Raw genomic sequence first — 15,488 nt, forward strand, 5'->3', positions numbered from 1 at the left:
ACATTCTTTCACCATTAAATATTATGCACACTGAGGTTTTTTATAGACTATTTGCCAGGAGAATGAGTTCCTAACAATTCCAATGTTCTTAAAAGATTTTAAAATCATGAATGGGTATTGAATTTCACCGAATCCATTTTTTAAATCTTTTGGAATGATTATGTATTACCCCTTTGTTCTATTAATATGAAGTATAACATTCATTGGTTTCCTGCCATGACCTCACCCAATTATAGCCCTCAGGATGCTCCACTCCCCCAGCTTCTGGCTACCAGAGTGGGATGAGCTCACCAACAGCCCCTCTCCTCCAAGGGGACACCACACCAGAAACAAGAGGCCTCTGTTTTTCTTTTTTATTGAACTCAAATAATTTTTTTTATTAACTTAGATAGACACAAGATTTGACAACACTGGAAACAAGAACATTTCTCTAACCAGACTGCGCTGACTGGTGCCGAGTTCATCACACACAGAAAAGGGGAAGCTGTCTTATTCAAGTCGGTGATAGCATAGAACCTCCACTGCCTGAAAATGAGACTGCAAATAAAGTGCATAGAGAGCAGCAGAGGCCCAGTGAGGAGATGAGGAAGAGGTGGGAGAGCAGAAGCAGCAAACTACTCAAGATCAAAACGGTAAGAAAAACAGTGGCAGGAGCACGTGCTGAGGACGTGTCCCCACCCCTCCCACGGCCAATATCCTTGGGGGCGGACAGCCCCAGCCAGAGCCCCATGGGGAGAGGGGATTCTCTGCAGGTGACGAAGGGTCTCTGAGCCCGGGGCCCCTGAATCTCCAACATACTTTTTCCACTTTGGGAAGTGGCCTCCCAGGGCCCAGGCAGCTCCAACAGAGCTGGGAGCCTGGGGAGGACAGGATGCCCATCCCCCAGAGCACACCCACTAAACAGCTCAGCACCTTCTGCAACGCACAGCCACTCATGTGTGCATAAGCACTTACACACAAGTGCACTCACACACGCATTCACACATGCACACTGACACGTGTATTCACACCCCCACACACACTCTCACACCCGCACATTCACACACAGACATCCGTGCACTCATGCATCTGTACTCATACACTCGTCCACACTCACACACCCACACACACATCCCCATGCTCACACACTCAAGCCCTCATACATGTACATGCAAATTCACACACACATCCCCACACTCACACATGCACTCAACATGCGCACTCACACATTCACACACAGGCACGCACATATTAAGTAAAGACCCTCCCTAGTGCCCTCTGAAGGCCCCCTCAAAATGGCCCAGGAAGAGGCTGCAGCTGAGGATCCAGTCACCCAGAGGGTGAGACCCGAACTTGAAAAGGGCACATTTGTGCATCAGCCCCAAGGAGGCCCCTGGTCCTCCGCTCCTCTCCACCCCTGCAGCCCCATGTCACAGTCTCTCAGAACTCCAGGGATGCAGTCCAAAGGCTGGCAGTCTCCCGGAAATGGTCCTGGAGGAACACAGTTGGGGTGGAGGAGGGGCCACCAGGACCAGGGGTTTCCAGGCAACTTGGCACAAGGGAGGAAGCCATCAGCGCCCTCCCGTCTGTGGGAATCTGCGGGGGGCATGTGGTAGCCCGGGTGCAGCCTCAGGCCTCAGGGTGAGTCAGGCAGAGATCTTCAGCCGGGACCTGGGTGGCTGAGAAGGGCACATGCTGTGAGGCTCAGCCCCTCTGTCCCAGGGGCAACCAGGCTGCTGTGGTTCTTAGTCCCAGGAACTGAGGACCAGGACCGCGAGCAATCAGTGAGGGGGCAGATGTGGATCTGGGATGGGGGGTGAGGGCCAGGGCCTCTCCCGGCTCCCCTCAGTGCCGCTCCTGGTGCCCCAGTCGGCAGCACAGCCAGGGCCGCTGCAGGCCCGTCCAGAGCAGATGCTCCTGTGTGATCCTAGCAGGAGGGGCAGCCTGGAGACAGAGACATGGGGTCATGCGTGGGTCTCAGCTCCACCCCACCCACATGTATCCCTTCCCTCCTATTACACTAGGCCCCAGAAGCCAGCCAACACCCCCACCCAAACTGAGAGGCCTGTGCCACTCAACACCAAGGAACCCTTGGTTAAGCCTTGGGTGGGGCTTGGGTTGGGGTGGGGAGGCCTGACTGTGTGTGAGGACCTTGCTCCCCAGGGGGGTTCTGGGACTTGTCTCTCCTGTGACCATCTCAGCTCAGACTGTCCCCCAGTTCTTCCCTGTGACTTGACCCCATCTTCCCTGCCATGGGCCTTTCTCTCTCTCTAGATCTCTTGGGAGCCTGTGCTCCCTTCCCCCATCCCACTGTGCCAGGTCTCCCAGAGACTGGGGGGCAGGTGGGGAATGCAGGCCCGGAGGCAGGTTCGGCTCCCCCACTTCTGATCTATGTGACCAGGGCAAATGTCTCCCTTCCCAGAGCCCGGCAGGCGGGGAGATCAGAGCTCCGCCAGAGTGTCTCTAGCTCTGTACTTCCTTCCCCATGCCAGAACCGGACCACTAGGTCGCTCCACCCCTCGGGCTCTACACCTGGAAAGCCCTTCCTCTCCTCGGGGGGGTCAGGCCCTTCTCTTGGCTGCTCCCCAGGCAACTCTAGGGTCAGGGGTGCCCCAGGCAGGGATTTGACTCTCTCGCCAAGACCACAGAAGGGGCGGTTCACCTTCTATAACACCAGTTCCTGCAAGAAAAACATGGGGACTTGAGAGTTGCCTCCTCACCCAGAGACATCCCTGTCTCCCCAACTGTCATCTACCCTACAGGCCTCTTCTCCATCTGCTCTCCCACCCCGGCCTGACAGCTGCCCTCCACTCAAGGAGGCTGTCCAGGACTGGAGCAGCACATTCGGTGGCACCAGGAGGGCACTGGCAGGAGGTGGAGGGAGCGTGGCTGAGACACGGCGGGGCAGGGCTGGGAGGAACCCGTCTTTCCCACTCTTCCCTGTCCCCTGATGCAAAGCTTTAGGCGGGGAGGGGAGCAACAGAGACAGCAGGAGCAGGCAGAGAGCAGTCCCAGAGACCCGCCAGGAGGAAGTCTTGTGAAGGGCTGAGAAAGAGACAGACCTGGGCTTGGGCCAAGAACACAACCATCCATCCAGGCTGCCTCTCGAGGGGTGGAGGACAAGGGGGCCAGCATCCGCTCGCTTCTAGGGCTTTCTCCGGGCCTCTCCAGGGCCATTTCCCTCTATTCCCCCGTGTTCAGGTGACACTACCGGGGCCGTGGGCCGAGGTGATGGGCTGACCCTCGGAGATGCCCAGGCAGCTGCCTCTCATCCCCATCTTGGATATGTGACAAGGGAGTCCAGAGGGCCTGCGTGCACCCTGCCTTGCCTGCTCTCGGCCTGGCGGCTTTCCAGGCTGGCTTCCTCAGGTCCCTTCCTCGTCTCCCCGAAGCTGCCCGGCAGCCTGGACATCTAGATGCCATGGCCACCGCCTCCCTCCAGCCTGCAAGTCCAACCTCTGGCCTCCTACCTTTTCGGTCGGGGTTAGTCATTCATGTTCCTATTGAAGAATTTCTTCCTTCTGCTCCCCCGTTCGACCAAAGTGAGGCAACAGGTCGGCTGCATTCAGATAATTTTCTCGAGTTCCATGGAAAGAGCCCGTTTTGAGAGTTTCGGTGCAGTTCGTCACCGGCCGCGACGTGGCTGGCCAGAGCCGGGGTGGCTGCGTCCTCCGCGGAGGTCTAGGGCCCGGAGGCCTGATCCACCCCTTCCCCGGCACGTCCCGGCGGCCCCCGGCGCCCTGATCCTTCATGCCGATGCGGCCGTCGCGGCCGGGCGGAGGTGGTAGCGGGCGTTCACTCGATCCTCACCTGCAGGCGCACGTTGAGCATCACCGAGGCCACGATGTAGAAATAGGGGAAGTTCATGCGCAGACGCCAGGCCAGGTCGAAGAAGGTGATCAACGTGCGCGTGAGCCCCTTGCAGAAGGCGCCGTACGAGCCGCGGATCGCGGCTGAGCGCGCCAGCCGCACTGCCACGCCCGATAGGGCCGCTGCTGCCGCCGCCGCAGACAGAGCCCCCGACGCCGCCATGGGCCTGGGCCGGCGCGGGCCCTGCGGACCGACCGCAGCACGAGCTGGCGGACAGGTGGACGCGAGGCCTGGAGCCGCTGGCCAACAACAGTCGCGTCCCACCCCGCCCCTCCCCGCCGCGCCCCGCCTTCAGTCTCCCCTCAGGAGCTGGGTTCCCGACGATTCCTCCGCCACAGCCAAGGCCCCACCTGAGCTGCCCAGGGACAGCTCCGCCCCCTCGCCTGCACGCACATTTGCGACCGCCTGCGCAGCTCCGCCCATAGCATGGCCCTGCCCCTTGTCGGGTACCACAGAGCTGCTGCCAGCGACTCAGCCCCACCCCCGGTGCCCGCCCCTCCGAGAAGCCCCGCCTCCTCCTGGACTCCCAAGAGAGCCGGAGGGCCTGAATGCTTTCTTTGGAAGGTGCTGCCCTCCTGGGATCCTTTTGCAGAATGCGCTATTCTGCAAGGAAGGCCCACCCGGAGCTCTTTACCCGTTTACACCATCCCCTTTCCCTCACTGTCTCCGCAGAAAATCTGGCCAACTAGCCACTGTACTTTTAATTCATGTTTTTTTCTGGTAACTCTGCACTGTGGAGTTTCACCAAACCTACATGCTCATTTTTCCTCCGTTCATGTGTATTTCGTGAATGCTCCTTTACCCCATTGTCCGTACCTTTCATCCCATAGTGATTTCTATACACTCCTCTTAGTCTGTCTTTGCCCTGGATGCTGCGCAAGGTCTTCTCAGGTATACATTTGCCCTCATTCATTGCTTTTTACCTGCTGTTGGGTTTTAAAGCCTTTTCGTGGTTTCATCTAATCTTTTTCTAAACCAAATCCAATTCAAACTCCATGACATTTTCAGAATTATTGAAATGTGCTTGCTTCATTGTAGTCAGGACTTTTAAAAAGTGGTCTGCAAGAGTTGATTCATGGAGATTTCATCCCAGTTTTCACAAGGAGGGCTGGCCTAAGTTAATACCTTACTAATTCCTCTCAGAATGCCTGTTCAGTCTTACTGAATATCTCTGTGACACCTGTATAAATGTTTAAGAAACCCAGCAGATTCATTTACACTGATTGGGCAGTTGTCCTACCTATGATCAGGGGAGAAGAGAGAGTTTGAGAGGCACTAGGTTATTGGATCACAACAATATAACCATGCATGAATATGAATGCATAAAAAAATCAGAGTAGATAAATGTCACATTATTGAACATCATTTACTCTGGCTAAGGAAGTGGGAAGAAAGACATACTTTTTGTTTCTTGTGTATATGTATGTATATCCATTTGTGTATCTGTAACTATTACTTGTATAATACAACAAAAATATTTGAAAAAGAAGGGGCCATATGAATATAGACTTAAGCTACATAGAAATCTTTTTTTTTTCCTAGACTGGATCCTGCCTTACTCATGTGCAGAGCCTGTTCCCTCCAATCATTTCTGAAACCTCTCCTTGGCCACATCTCATTTATTTTTAGCATTTTATTTTGAAATAATTATAGACTCAGGGAAGTTGCACAAATAGCACAAAAAAGACCTTGTGCCTTTTACCCATGTTCCCCAATGGTGACATTTTCTATAGATGCAGTATAATATTAAAACTAGGAAACTGACACTGGTATATTACTCTTGACTAGACTCTAGGCCCAATTCAGATTTCTCCATTTTTCTAACCTGCATTAATTTGTGTGTATGTGTGCCTGTATCACTCTAGCAGTTGTATTCCGTGTCAGGATTCATGCAACCACCACTGTGATCAAGATACAAAAATATTCCAACACCACAAAAGAACTGATTTGGGTCACCTCTTTGTACTTACTCAGCAACCCTATACATATTTTGTTACAGTTTCATCTTTTTCATTTCCTTTAGAGTGTCTGTAAATGGTACTGTGTGTTTAATTTTGGTTTCTACATGTTCACTTTTCATATACAGAATGCAATTGATTTTTAAAATTTATTTATTTGGCTGCACCGAGGTCTTAGTTGTGGCACATAGGATCTTCCATCTTCGTTGTGGCATGCGGGATCCAATTCCCTGCCCAGGGATAGAACCTGAGCCCCCTGCACTGGGAGATCAGAGTCTTAGCTACTGGACCACCAGGGAAGTCCCTGCAATTGAATTTTTAATGAAACTTTTTATTTAGAGATAACTGTAGATTTACATATAGTTGCAAGAAAAAAATAGATCCAGCATACATTTTACCCAATTTTCCACAGTTTTCCACATCTTTCAAAACTGCAGTATGGTGCAATATCAAAATCAGGATATTGATACAATCTACATATCTTGTTCAGATTTCCCCAATTTACTTTTTCGTTTGTGTGTGTGTGTGTGTGTGTGTGTGTGTGTGTGTGTGTGTGAATTGCTCTATGCAATTTTATCACATATGTGGATTCATGCATCCACCATCACAGTCAAGATACAGAACAGTTTCATAACTATAAGGATCCCTCATGCCCTTTTTTTTGACCACACCCACTTCTTTCCTGTTCGTCTTCCTTAATACTTCACAACCACTAATCTGCTGTCTATTTCTATAATTTAGTCTTTTTGAAAATGTTGTAAAACTGGAATGTTATAGGATGTAACTTTTTGGGATTTTTTTTTTTTTTTTTTTTTTACTTTGGAGATTGGCTTTTTCACTCAATCTGGGATTTTTTTTTTTTTTCATTCTTCTTTGGAGCGTCATCCAAGTTGCTGTAAATGTCAATTGTCAATAGTTCACTGCTTTTATTGCTAAGTTAGTATTCCTTGGCATGGTTGCACCAGAATTTGTATACCTCCTACCCAAGAAGGACACCAGGGTTTCCAATTTGGAACTATCGGGGATAAAGCTGCTGTGAATATTTGTTCACTGATTATTGTGTGAACAAAATTTTCTCTTTATCTGGGATAAATGCCCAAGAGTACAATTTCTAAGCTGTATGGTAAGTGTGTGTTTAGTTTCATAAGACTCAGTTAAAATTTCCAGTGTGGCTGTAACATTTTATACTTTCAGTCAGCAATTTCTGAATATATTGTTTCTCTACATCCTTGTCAGCCTTTGATGTTATCACTATTTTTAAAAATTTTAGCCATTATGATAGATGTATTGTGATATCTTATTGTGGATTTAATTTATATTGGGGTTAGCCAAAAAGTTAATTGAAACTTCTTGGCCAGCCCAATATTTCCCTTATGGCTAATAATGGTGAAAATCTTTTTATGTGCTTATTTTCTATCTGTATATTGTCTTTGTGCATGCGTGCTAAGTTGCTTCAGTTGTGTCTGACTCTGTGCGACCCTATGGACTGTAGCCTGCCAGGCTCCTCTGTCCATGGGATTCTCCTGGCAAGAATACTGGAGTCGGTTGTCATGCCCTCCTCCAGGGAATCTTCCCTACTCATGGATCAAACCGGCATCTCTTATGTCTCCTGCACTGGCAAGTGGGTTCTTTACCACTAGCGCCACCTAGGAAACCCCATATATCCTCTTTAGCTAAATATCTTGTCATGTTCTAATTGAACTGCTTGTTTTTATTATTAAGTTTTGTGAGTTCTATATAATATATTCTAGATATGACTCTTTTGTTGGATAGATGGTTTGCAAATATTTTCCACCCAGTCTGTAGCTTGTATTTTCATTCTGTTAACAAGGGCTTTCTCACACAAAATTTTTAAGTTGATGAGGTCCAATTTATTTATGGATCATGGCTCTGGTACTATACGTCAGAACTTTTTACCAGGCCTTAGGTCTCAAAGATATTCTCCCATGTTTTCTTTTAAATTTTTTAAAGTTTTATTTCACATTTAAGTCTGTGGTCCATTTTGAGTTAATATATATGTAGGGCTTGGAGGTTTAAATCCAGATTCAATTTTAGACTAAAAATGCCCAATTGTTAGAGCACAATTTGTTTAAAAAGGCTATCCTTCCTCCCTTTAATTTTTTTCTTTCATCTTTGTCGAAAACCAGTGGAGCATATTTCTGTGGGTCTATTTTGTTGTTCTCTCTTCCGTTGCTTTGGTCTGTGTGTCTATCCATCCTCTCTCCAATATCACACTGTTTTGATTACTGTAGCTATAGAGTATACGTTACTATTGGTTAGAGTGAGTCCTCACACTTTATTTTTCTTCTTCAACATTTATTTAGCTATTCTAGGGCTGGTGCTCATCTGTACAAATTTTAGGATAAACTTGTCTATGGGTACAAAACGCTTGCTAGAAAGTGTGAAATTTACAGATCAGTTTGGGTGAGAATTGACATCATTTATGTTTAATATTCCAGTCCATGAACACAGTTGTTATTGTTGCTGTTCAGTCGCTAAGTCATGTCCAACTCTTTGCAACTCCATGAACTGCAGCAGGCCAGGTTCCCTGTCCTTCACAATCTCCTAGAGTTTTCTCAGACTCAAGTCCATTGCATCGGTGGTGCCATCCAACCATCTCATCCTCTGTCATCCTCTTCTCCTCCTGCCTTAAATCTTTTCAAGTATCAAAATCTTTTCCAAATAAGTCAGCTCTTTGCATCAGGTAGCCAAAGTATTGGAGCTTCAGCTTCAGCATCAGTCCTTCCAGTGAATACTCAGGATTGACTTCCTTTAGGATGGACTTGTTTGATATCCCTGCAGTCCAAGGGACTTTCAAGAGTCTTCTCCAGAATCACAGTTCGAAAGCATCAGTTCTTCGGCTCTCAGCCTTCTTTATGGTCCAACTCTCACATCCATATGTGACTACTGAAAAATCACAGCTTTGACTATATGGACCTCTATCAGCAAAGCAATGCCTCTGCTTTTTAGTATGTTGTTTAGGTTTGTCAATAGCTTTTCTTCCAAGGAGCAAGCATCTTTTAATTTTGTGTCTGCAGTTACTGTTCACAGTGATTTTGGAACCCAAGAAAATAAAATCTGTCATTGTTGCAATTTTTCCCCCATTTATTTTCCATGAAGTGATGGAACCAGATGCCATGATCTTGGTTTTTTGAATGTTGAGTTTTAAACCAACTTTTTCACTCTCCTCTTTGACCTTCACCAAGAGGCTCTTTAGTTCCTCATTGCTTTCTGCCATTAGGGTGGTGTCATCTGCATATCTGAGGTTGTTGATATTTCTTCTGGCAATCTTGATTCCAGCTTATGACTCATCTGGCATTTCCCATGAGTATATCTCTTTATTTATTTATTTAGAGCTTTGATTTCTTTCACCAAAATTTGTATAATTTTCTGCATTCAGATCCTGTACATGTTTTTTTTTTAATTTTTTTTTAAAAAATTTATTTATTTTTTATTTTACTTTACAATTCTGTATTGGTTTTGCCATACATTGACATGTATGTACATGTTTAATAAATATGTTCTTAGGTATTCATTTTCTTTGAAGCAATTATAAAATATATATATATATATATATATAAATTTACATTTTCACATGCTCATTGTTACCATGTAGAAATTATGGTGAATTAATTAGAGTGTTTTTTTTCAACACATTTGGAGACTTTCTTGCTATCTTTCTGTTATTAATTTCTAGTTTGATCCCATTGTGGTCAGAAATTAAACTCTGTATACTTTCAATTCTTTTAAATACTTAAAGATTTGTTTTACGACTTTAAAGCATTCTTCTAGAGTGTTTCCAGAGGAAGGCAATGTGGATGATAAAAGAGCTGGATCCATGTCTTGTGATGAATGGATGAAAGAAACATTTGTAGTTTAGAGCAGCAGTCCCCAACCTTTTTGGCACCAAGGACTGATTCTGTGGAAGACAATTTTTCCATGGAAGAGTGTTGGGGGGTGGTTTCAGGATGATTCAAATGCATTACATTTATTGTGCACTTTATTCCTATTATTATCACATCAGCTCCACCTTAGATCATTAAGCATTAGATCCCAGATGTGGGGGACACCTGGTTTAGAGAACAAAGACTTGAAAAGGAGATATGACAGCACATTCAAATACTTGAAAGTTTACCAGGCCTAAGAGGAATGAAATTACCACTGTACTATTGCATGGTTTAGAATTCCCAAGACCGAAGGGCTGCAACTGTCCTTGGTCAACCTGGGGAATGGATAGACTTGAGGAGTAGTAAGACTACTGCCATCTTAAGTATACTAGCGTCACCTAGAAATTCACTGTTGGTCTAGGATATTGTTAAACTAAGTTTTCCATGATGAGGCCATTAAACTAGATGGCACAAAAGATCCTTCACAGTTCCAGGCTTGGTTGCTTTCAAGTTTCCTATTGTTTATGTTCATTATAAAATAAAGTAATTTTATTTTGTTGTGTGTAAGAAGCATAAAACTATGCTTAGAATGAATAAATCTTTAAAACAACATGAAAATTTGAGGTTCTTGTGTACAGCATAGAATTTGGTGGTGTTTTTTTAAAAATCTACTCTGCTAATTTCTGTCTTTTAATTGTTATTCCACACCATTTACATTTAAAGTAATTATGTCATATTAAAGCTTAAGTCTGCTGCTTTATTATTTGTTTTCTGTTTCTCATTCCTCTGTTTTCCTTTTCTTGCTTTCTTGTAGGACACCTGAGCATTTTTTAAAAATTCCATTTTTATTTATTTATAGTGCTTTTGAATATAGCTCTTCATATGGTTTATTTTATTGTTTTATAGTTTTCAATGCAATATACATGTGTACATATCCCAGTTTACTGGTATCATCATTTCAATCACTTCATCAAGTAGAAAAATTTTGCTTCCATTTTGGTTCCTCTATCCTCCCACTTTTAAATAGAAATAGCTTAAGTATTTCCTCTGTGCACATTGAACTCACATCACATGATGGTACAGTTTTTGCTTTAACCATGAAACATGATCTTAAAAAATTCATGAGGAGATGGTATTTTATTTACCTTAACTTTTACTCACTTTATCCCTCTTCTTTCCTAAAGACCCATCCTTGTTGTGTTATAATTTTCTTTCTGGTTAATGAATTTCCTTTAGCCATTCTTTAAAGGTAGGTCTGTTGGCAACCAATTCTCTTAGATTTCCTTCATCTGAGAATATATTTATTTCACTTTCACTCCTGAAGGTTGTATTTGCTAGATACAGAATTGGCTGTTGACATAAAAAGGAATGAAATGTGCTATTTGAAGAAACATGGATGGATCTAGACATTGTCATACAGAGTGAAGCAAGTCAGAAAGAGAAAAACAATTATATATCACTTATATGTGGAATCTAGAAAACTGATGCAGATGAACTTATTTGCAAAGCAGAAATAAAGACACAGATATAGAGAACAAACATATGGATACCAAGAGGGGAAGGGGGTGGGATGAATTGGTAGATTGAGATTGACGTATATACTCTACAATGTATAAAATAGATAACTAATGATAATGTACTTGTATAGCACAGGGAACTCTACTCAATGCTCTGTGGTAACCTAAATGGGAAGGAAACCCAAATCCAGAAAAGTTATATGTATATGTATTGGAGATGGAAATGGCAACCCACTCTAGTATTCTTGCCTGGGAAATCCCATGGACAGAGGAGCTAGGCAGGCTACAGTCCATGGGGTTGCAAAAGAGTTGGACATGAATTAAGAACTAAACAACAGCAACATTTATATGTACAGCTGATTCATTTCGCTGTATGTGAGAAACTAACAAAACATTGTAAAGCAACCATACTCCAATAAAAATTAATTTAAAAATAAAAGCTAAAAACTACTAATAATTGGCTACTGACAGTGGGTAGAAAAGCTAAGGATTGATTAGTCCTGCCCTCTTATTTTCACGAGGAGGTTGAAGCTGGGATTGAAGACCAGCTCCCCACCCAGCCCTGCTGAAACTGCAGAAGAGACTTGGAGGAAGGTGACTATTGTCAAAAAGGTGTCCTGCTCTGTTAGGCCACCTCTTCCCAGTCCCTTGGCTACGGGGAACATCTCTTCTTGGAGCTTTTCTTTGTTGATGGTTCTGGATTGCAGGCTCCTCCAGTACCCTTTTGGGGATATGTGAGAGGCAAAAAGAACACCCAAGGAGTTCACTGCCAGTTCTTTCCTTAAGCCCCAGGGTCCCTATGGAGTCCCTACTTCCACCTTTCAGAGTTTTCCTGTGTTTGATGCATAATTAACATACAATGAAATGCAAAGCTAATAAGAACACATTTTGATGAGTTCTGTTAAAAGTTTTCATTCCTCTGTGTAGCTATTGCCACAATCAAGATACCGAATATTTCCATCACAGAAGAAAGTTCCTTTCTACAGGCAATGCCTTCTCTTCATGCCCAGTCCACCCTTGATCTGTTTTCTGTCATTCTACATTTGCTTTTGCTATTATAGATTTGTTATTCTGTTTCACAAAATGGAATTATACACTATGAAATCTAGCCTCCTGTGCTAAGCATATTATTTTTGCTGTTTTGTTTTTTAATTTTTTTAAATTTGAACTAAAAAGCCTCTTGATGAAAGTGAAAGAGGAGAGTGAAAAGATTGGCTTAAAGCTCAACATTCAGAAAACGAAGATCATGGCATCTGGTCCCATCACTTCATGGGAAATAGATGGGGAAACAGTGGAAACAGTGTCAGACTTTATTTTTTGGGGGCTCCCAAATCACTGCAGATGGTGATTGCAGCCATGAAATTAAAAGACACTTACTCCTTGGAAGGAAAGTTATGACCAACCTAGATAGCATATTCAAAAGCAGAGACATTACTTTGCCGACTAAGGTCCGTCTAGTCAAGGCTATGGTTTTTCCTCTGGTCATTTATGGATGTGAGAGTTGGACTATGAAGAAGGCTGAGTGCCGAAGAATTGATGCTTTTTAACTGTGGTGTTGGAGAAGACTCTTGAGAGTCCCTTGGACTGCAAGGAGATCCAACCAGTCCATTCTGAAGGAGATCAACCCTGGGATTTCTTTGGAAGGACTGATGCTAAAGCTGAAGCTCCAGTACTTTGGCCACCTCACGTGAAGAGTTGACTCATTGGAAAACACTCTGATGCTGGGAGGGATTGGGGGCAGGAGGAGAAGGGGACAACCGAGGATGAGATGGCTGGATGGCATCACGGACTCGATGGACGTGAGTCTGAGTGAACTCCGGGAGATGGTGATGGACAGGGAGGCCTGGCGTGCTGCAATTCATGGGGTCGCAAAGAGTCAGACATGACTGAGCGACTGAACTGAACTGAACTGATTCAACATAGTCTGGAAGTCCTAGCTACAGCAATCAGAGAAGAAAAAGAAATAAAAGAAATCCAGATCATAAAAGAAGAAGTAAATCTCTCACTGTTGGCAGATGATAAGATACTGTACATAGAAAACCCTAAAGATAGTATGAGAAAATTACTAGAGCTAATCAGTGAATTTAGCAAAGTTGCAGGATACAAAATCAATACACAGAAATTACTTGCATTTCTTTATACTAAAAATGAAAAATCAGAAAGAGCAATTAAGGAATCAGTTCCATTCACCATTGCAACAACAAAAAATTAAATATCTAGCAATAAACTTACCTAACTAGTAAAAAGAACTGTACACAGAAAATGATAAGACACTAATAAAAGAAATCAAAGATGACGTAAACAGATGGAGAGATATTCCATGTTCCTGGGTAGGAAGAATCAATATTGGGAAAATGTCTACACAACCAACCAAATGAAATCTACAGATTTAATGAAATCCCTATCAAACCACCAATGGCATTTTTCACAAAACTAAAACAAAAATTTCCCAATTCATATGGAAACACAAAAGACCCTGAATAGCCAAAGCAGTCTGGAGAAAGAAGAATGGAGCTGGAGGAATCAAGCTTCCTGACTTCAGGCTATACTACAAAGCTGCAGTCATCAAGACAGTATGGTACTGGCACAAAAACAGAAATATAGACCAATGGAGGAAGACAGAAAATCCAGAAATAAACCTATGGATACCTCATTTTTGAGACAGGAGGCAAGAATATACAACAGGGCAAAGACAGCCTCTTCAATAAATGGTGCTCAGAAAACTGGACAACTATATGTGAAAAAATGAAATTAGCAAACTTCCTAACACCATACACAAAGATAAACTCATAATGGATTAAAGACCTAAATGTAAGGCCAGAAGCAATAAAACTCATAGAGGAAAACTTAGGCAGAACACTCAGTGACATAAATCAAAGCAAGATCCTCTATGACCCACCTCCTAGAGTCATGGAAATAAAAACAAAAGTGAAAAGTGGAACCTGATTAAACTCAAAAGCTTTTGAACAGCAAAGGAAACTATAAGCAAGGTGAACAGACAACCCTCAGAATGGGAAAAAATAATCGCAAATGAAACAACTGACAAAGGATTACTTTCCAAAATATAAAAGCAGCTCATACAACTCAATATGAGAAAACCAATCAACCCAATCAAAAAGTGGGAAAGAGCTAAACAGACATATCTCCTAAGAAGACATAGAGATGGGTAACAAACATGTGAAAAGATGCTCAACATCCCTCATTATTAAAGAAATGCAAATCAACACTGCAATGAGATATCATCCCACACCACTCAGAAGGGCTCTCATTAAAAAGTTAACAAACAAGAAAAGCTCCATAGGGTGTGGAGAAAAGGTTCTTGCACTGTTGGTGGGAATGTAAATTGATATAGCTACAACGGAAGACAATATGGAGATTCCTTTAAAAACTGGGAATAAAACCACCATATGACCCAGTAATCTGACACCTAGGCATATACCCTGAGGAAACCAAAATTGAAAGAGACGCAAGTATCCCATTGTTATTTGCAGCACTATACAGTAGCTAGAACATAGAAGCAACCTAGATGTTCACCCACAGATGAATGGATAAAGAAGTTGTGGTATATATATACACAATGGAATATTACTCAGAAATAAAAAGAAACGCATTTGAGTCAGTTCTAATGAGGTGGATGAAGCTAGAACCTATTATACAGAGTGAAGTGAGTCAGAAAGAGAAAGACAAATATCATATTCTAACACATATATACTGAATCTAGAAAAATGGTACTGAAGATATTATTTACAGGGCAACAATGGAGACACAGACATAGAGAATAGAGTAATGGACATGGGCAGAGGAGAGGAGAGGGTGAGATGTATGGAAAGAGTAACATGGAAACTTACATTACCATACTTAAAATAGATAGCCAAGGGGGAATTTGCTGTATGGCTTAGGAAAATCAAACAGGGGCTCTGTATCAACCTAGAGGGGTGGGGTGGGGAGGGAGATGGGGGGTAGTTTCAAAAGGGAGGGCGTATATGTATACCTATGGCTGATTCATGTTGAGGTTTGACAGAAAAAATACTGTAAAGCAATTTTCCTTCAATAAAAATTAATTAAAAAATCAAAACTTTAAACACATTGCATAAAATTTCTAATAGTATAAGCCCTTTGTAGAGCTGAGCATGCTGACAAAATTTTGTGAAATAGCCATTCATGTGGCAACACGGTGCAGGGATAGTAATTCAGAGAATTTTAAGATAACTCTTTACTCTGACTAATGAATGTAGGACTTTTGCAGGCAGGCAAGTTGAGTGGACTCACAGCTGACA

The 15,488-nt window shown here is 43.4% G+C and overlaps 1 protein-coding gene across 1 annotated transcript; it reads right to left on the reverse strand.

The window, feature by feature from the left end:
- Positions 1-349: 349 nt before the first annotated feature.
- On the reverse strand, positions 350-4,031 carry LOC120882283 (small integral membrane protein 10-like protein 2A). Its single transcript, XM_040266216.1, has 2 exons — positions 3,450-4,031; positions 350-1,923 (listed from the first exon to the last, which is right to left on the reverse strand). The coding sequence occupies exon 1, from the start codon at positions 4,009-4,011 to the stop codon at positions 3,775-3,777; it is 237 nt and encodes a 78-aa protein (XP_040122150.1). The 5' UTR covers positions 4,012-4,031; the 3' UTR covers positions 350-1,923; positions 3,450-3,774.
- Positions 4,032-15,488: the final 11,457 nt, after the last annotated feature.

Source organism: Oryx dammah, unplaced genomic scaffold (genome assembly GCF_014754425.2).
Source record: "Oryx dammah isolate SB20612 unplaced genomic scaffold, SCBI_Odam_1.1 HiC_scaffold_23, whole genome shotgun sequence".
Lineage (NCBI taxonomy): Eukaryota > Metazoa > Chordata > Mammalia > Artiodactyla > Bovidae > Oryx > Oryx dammah.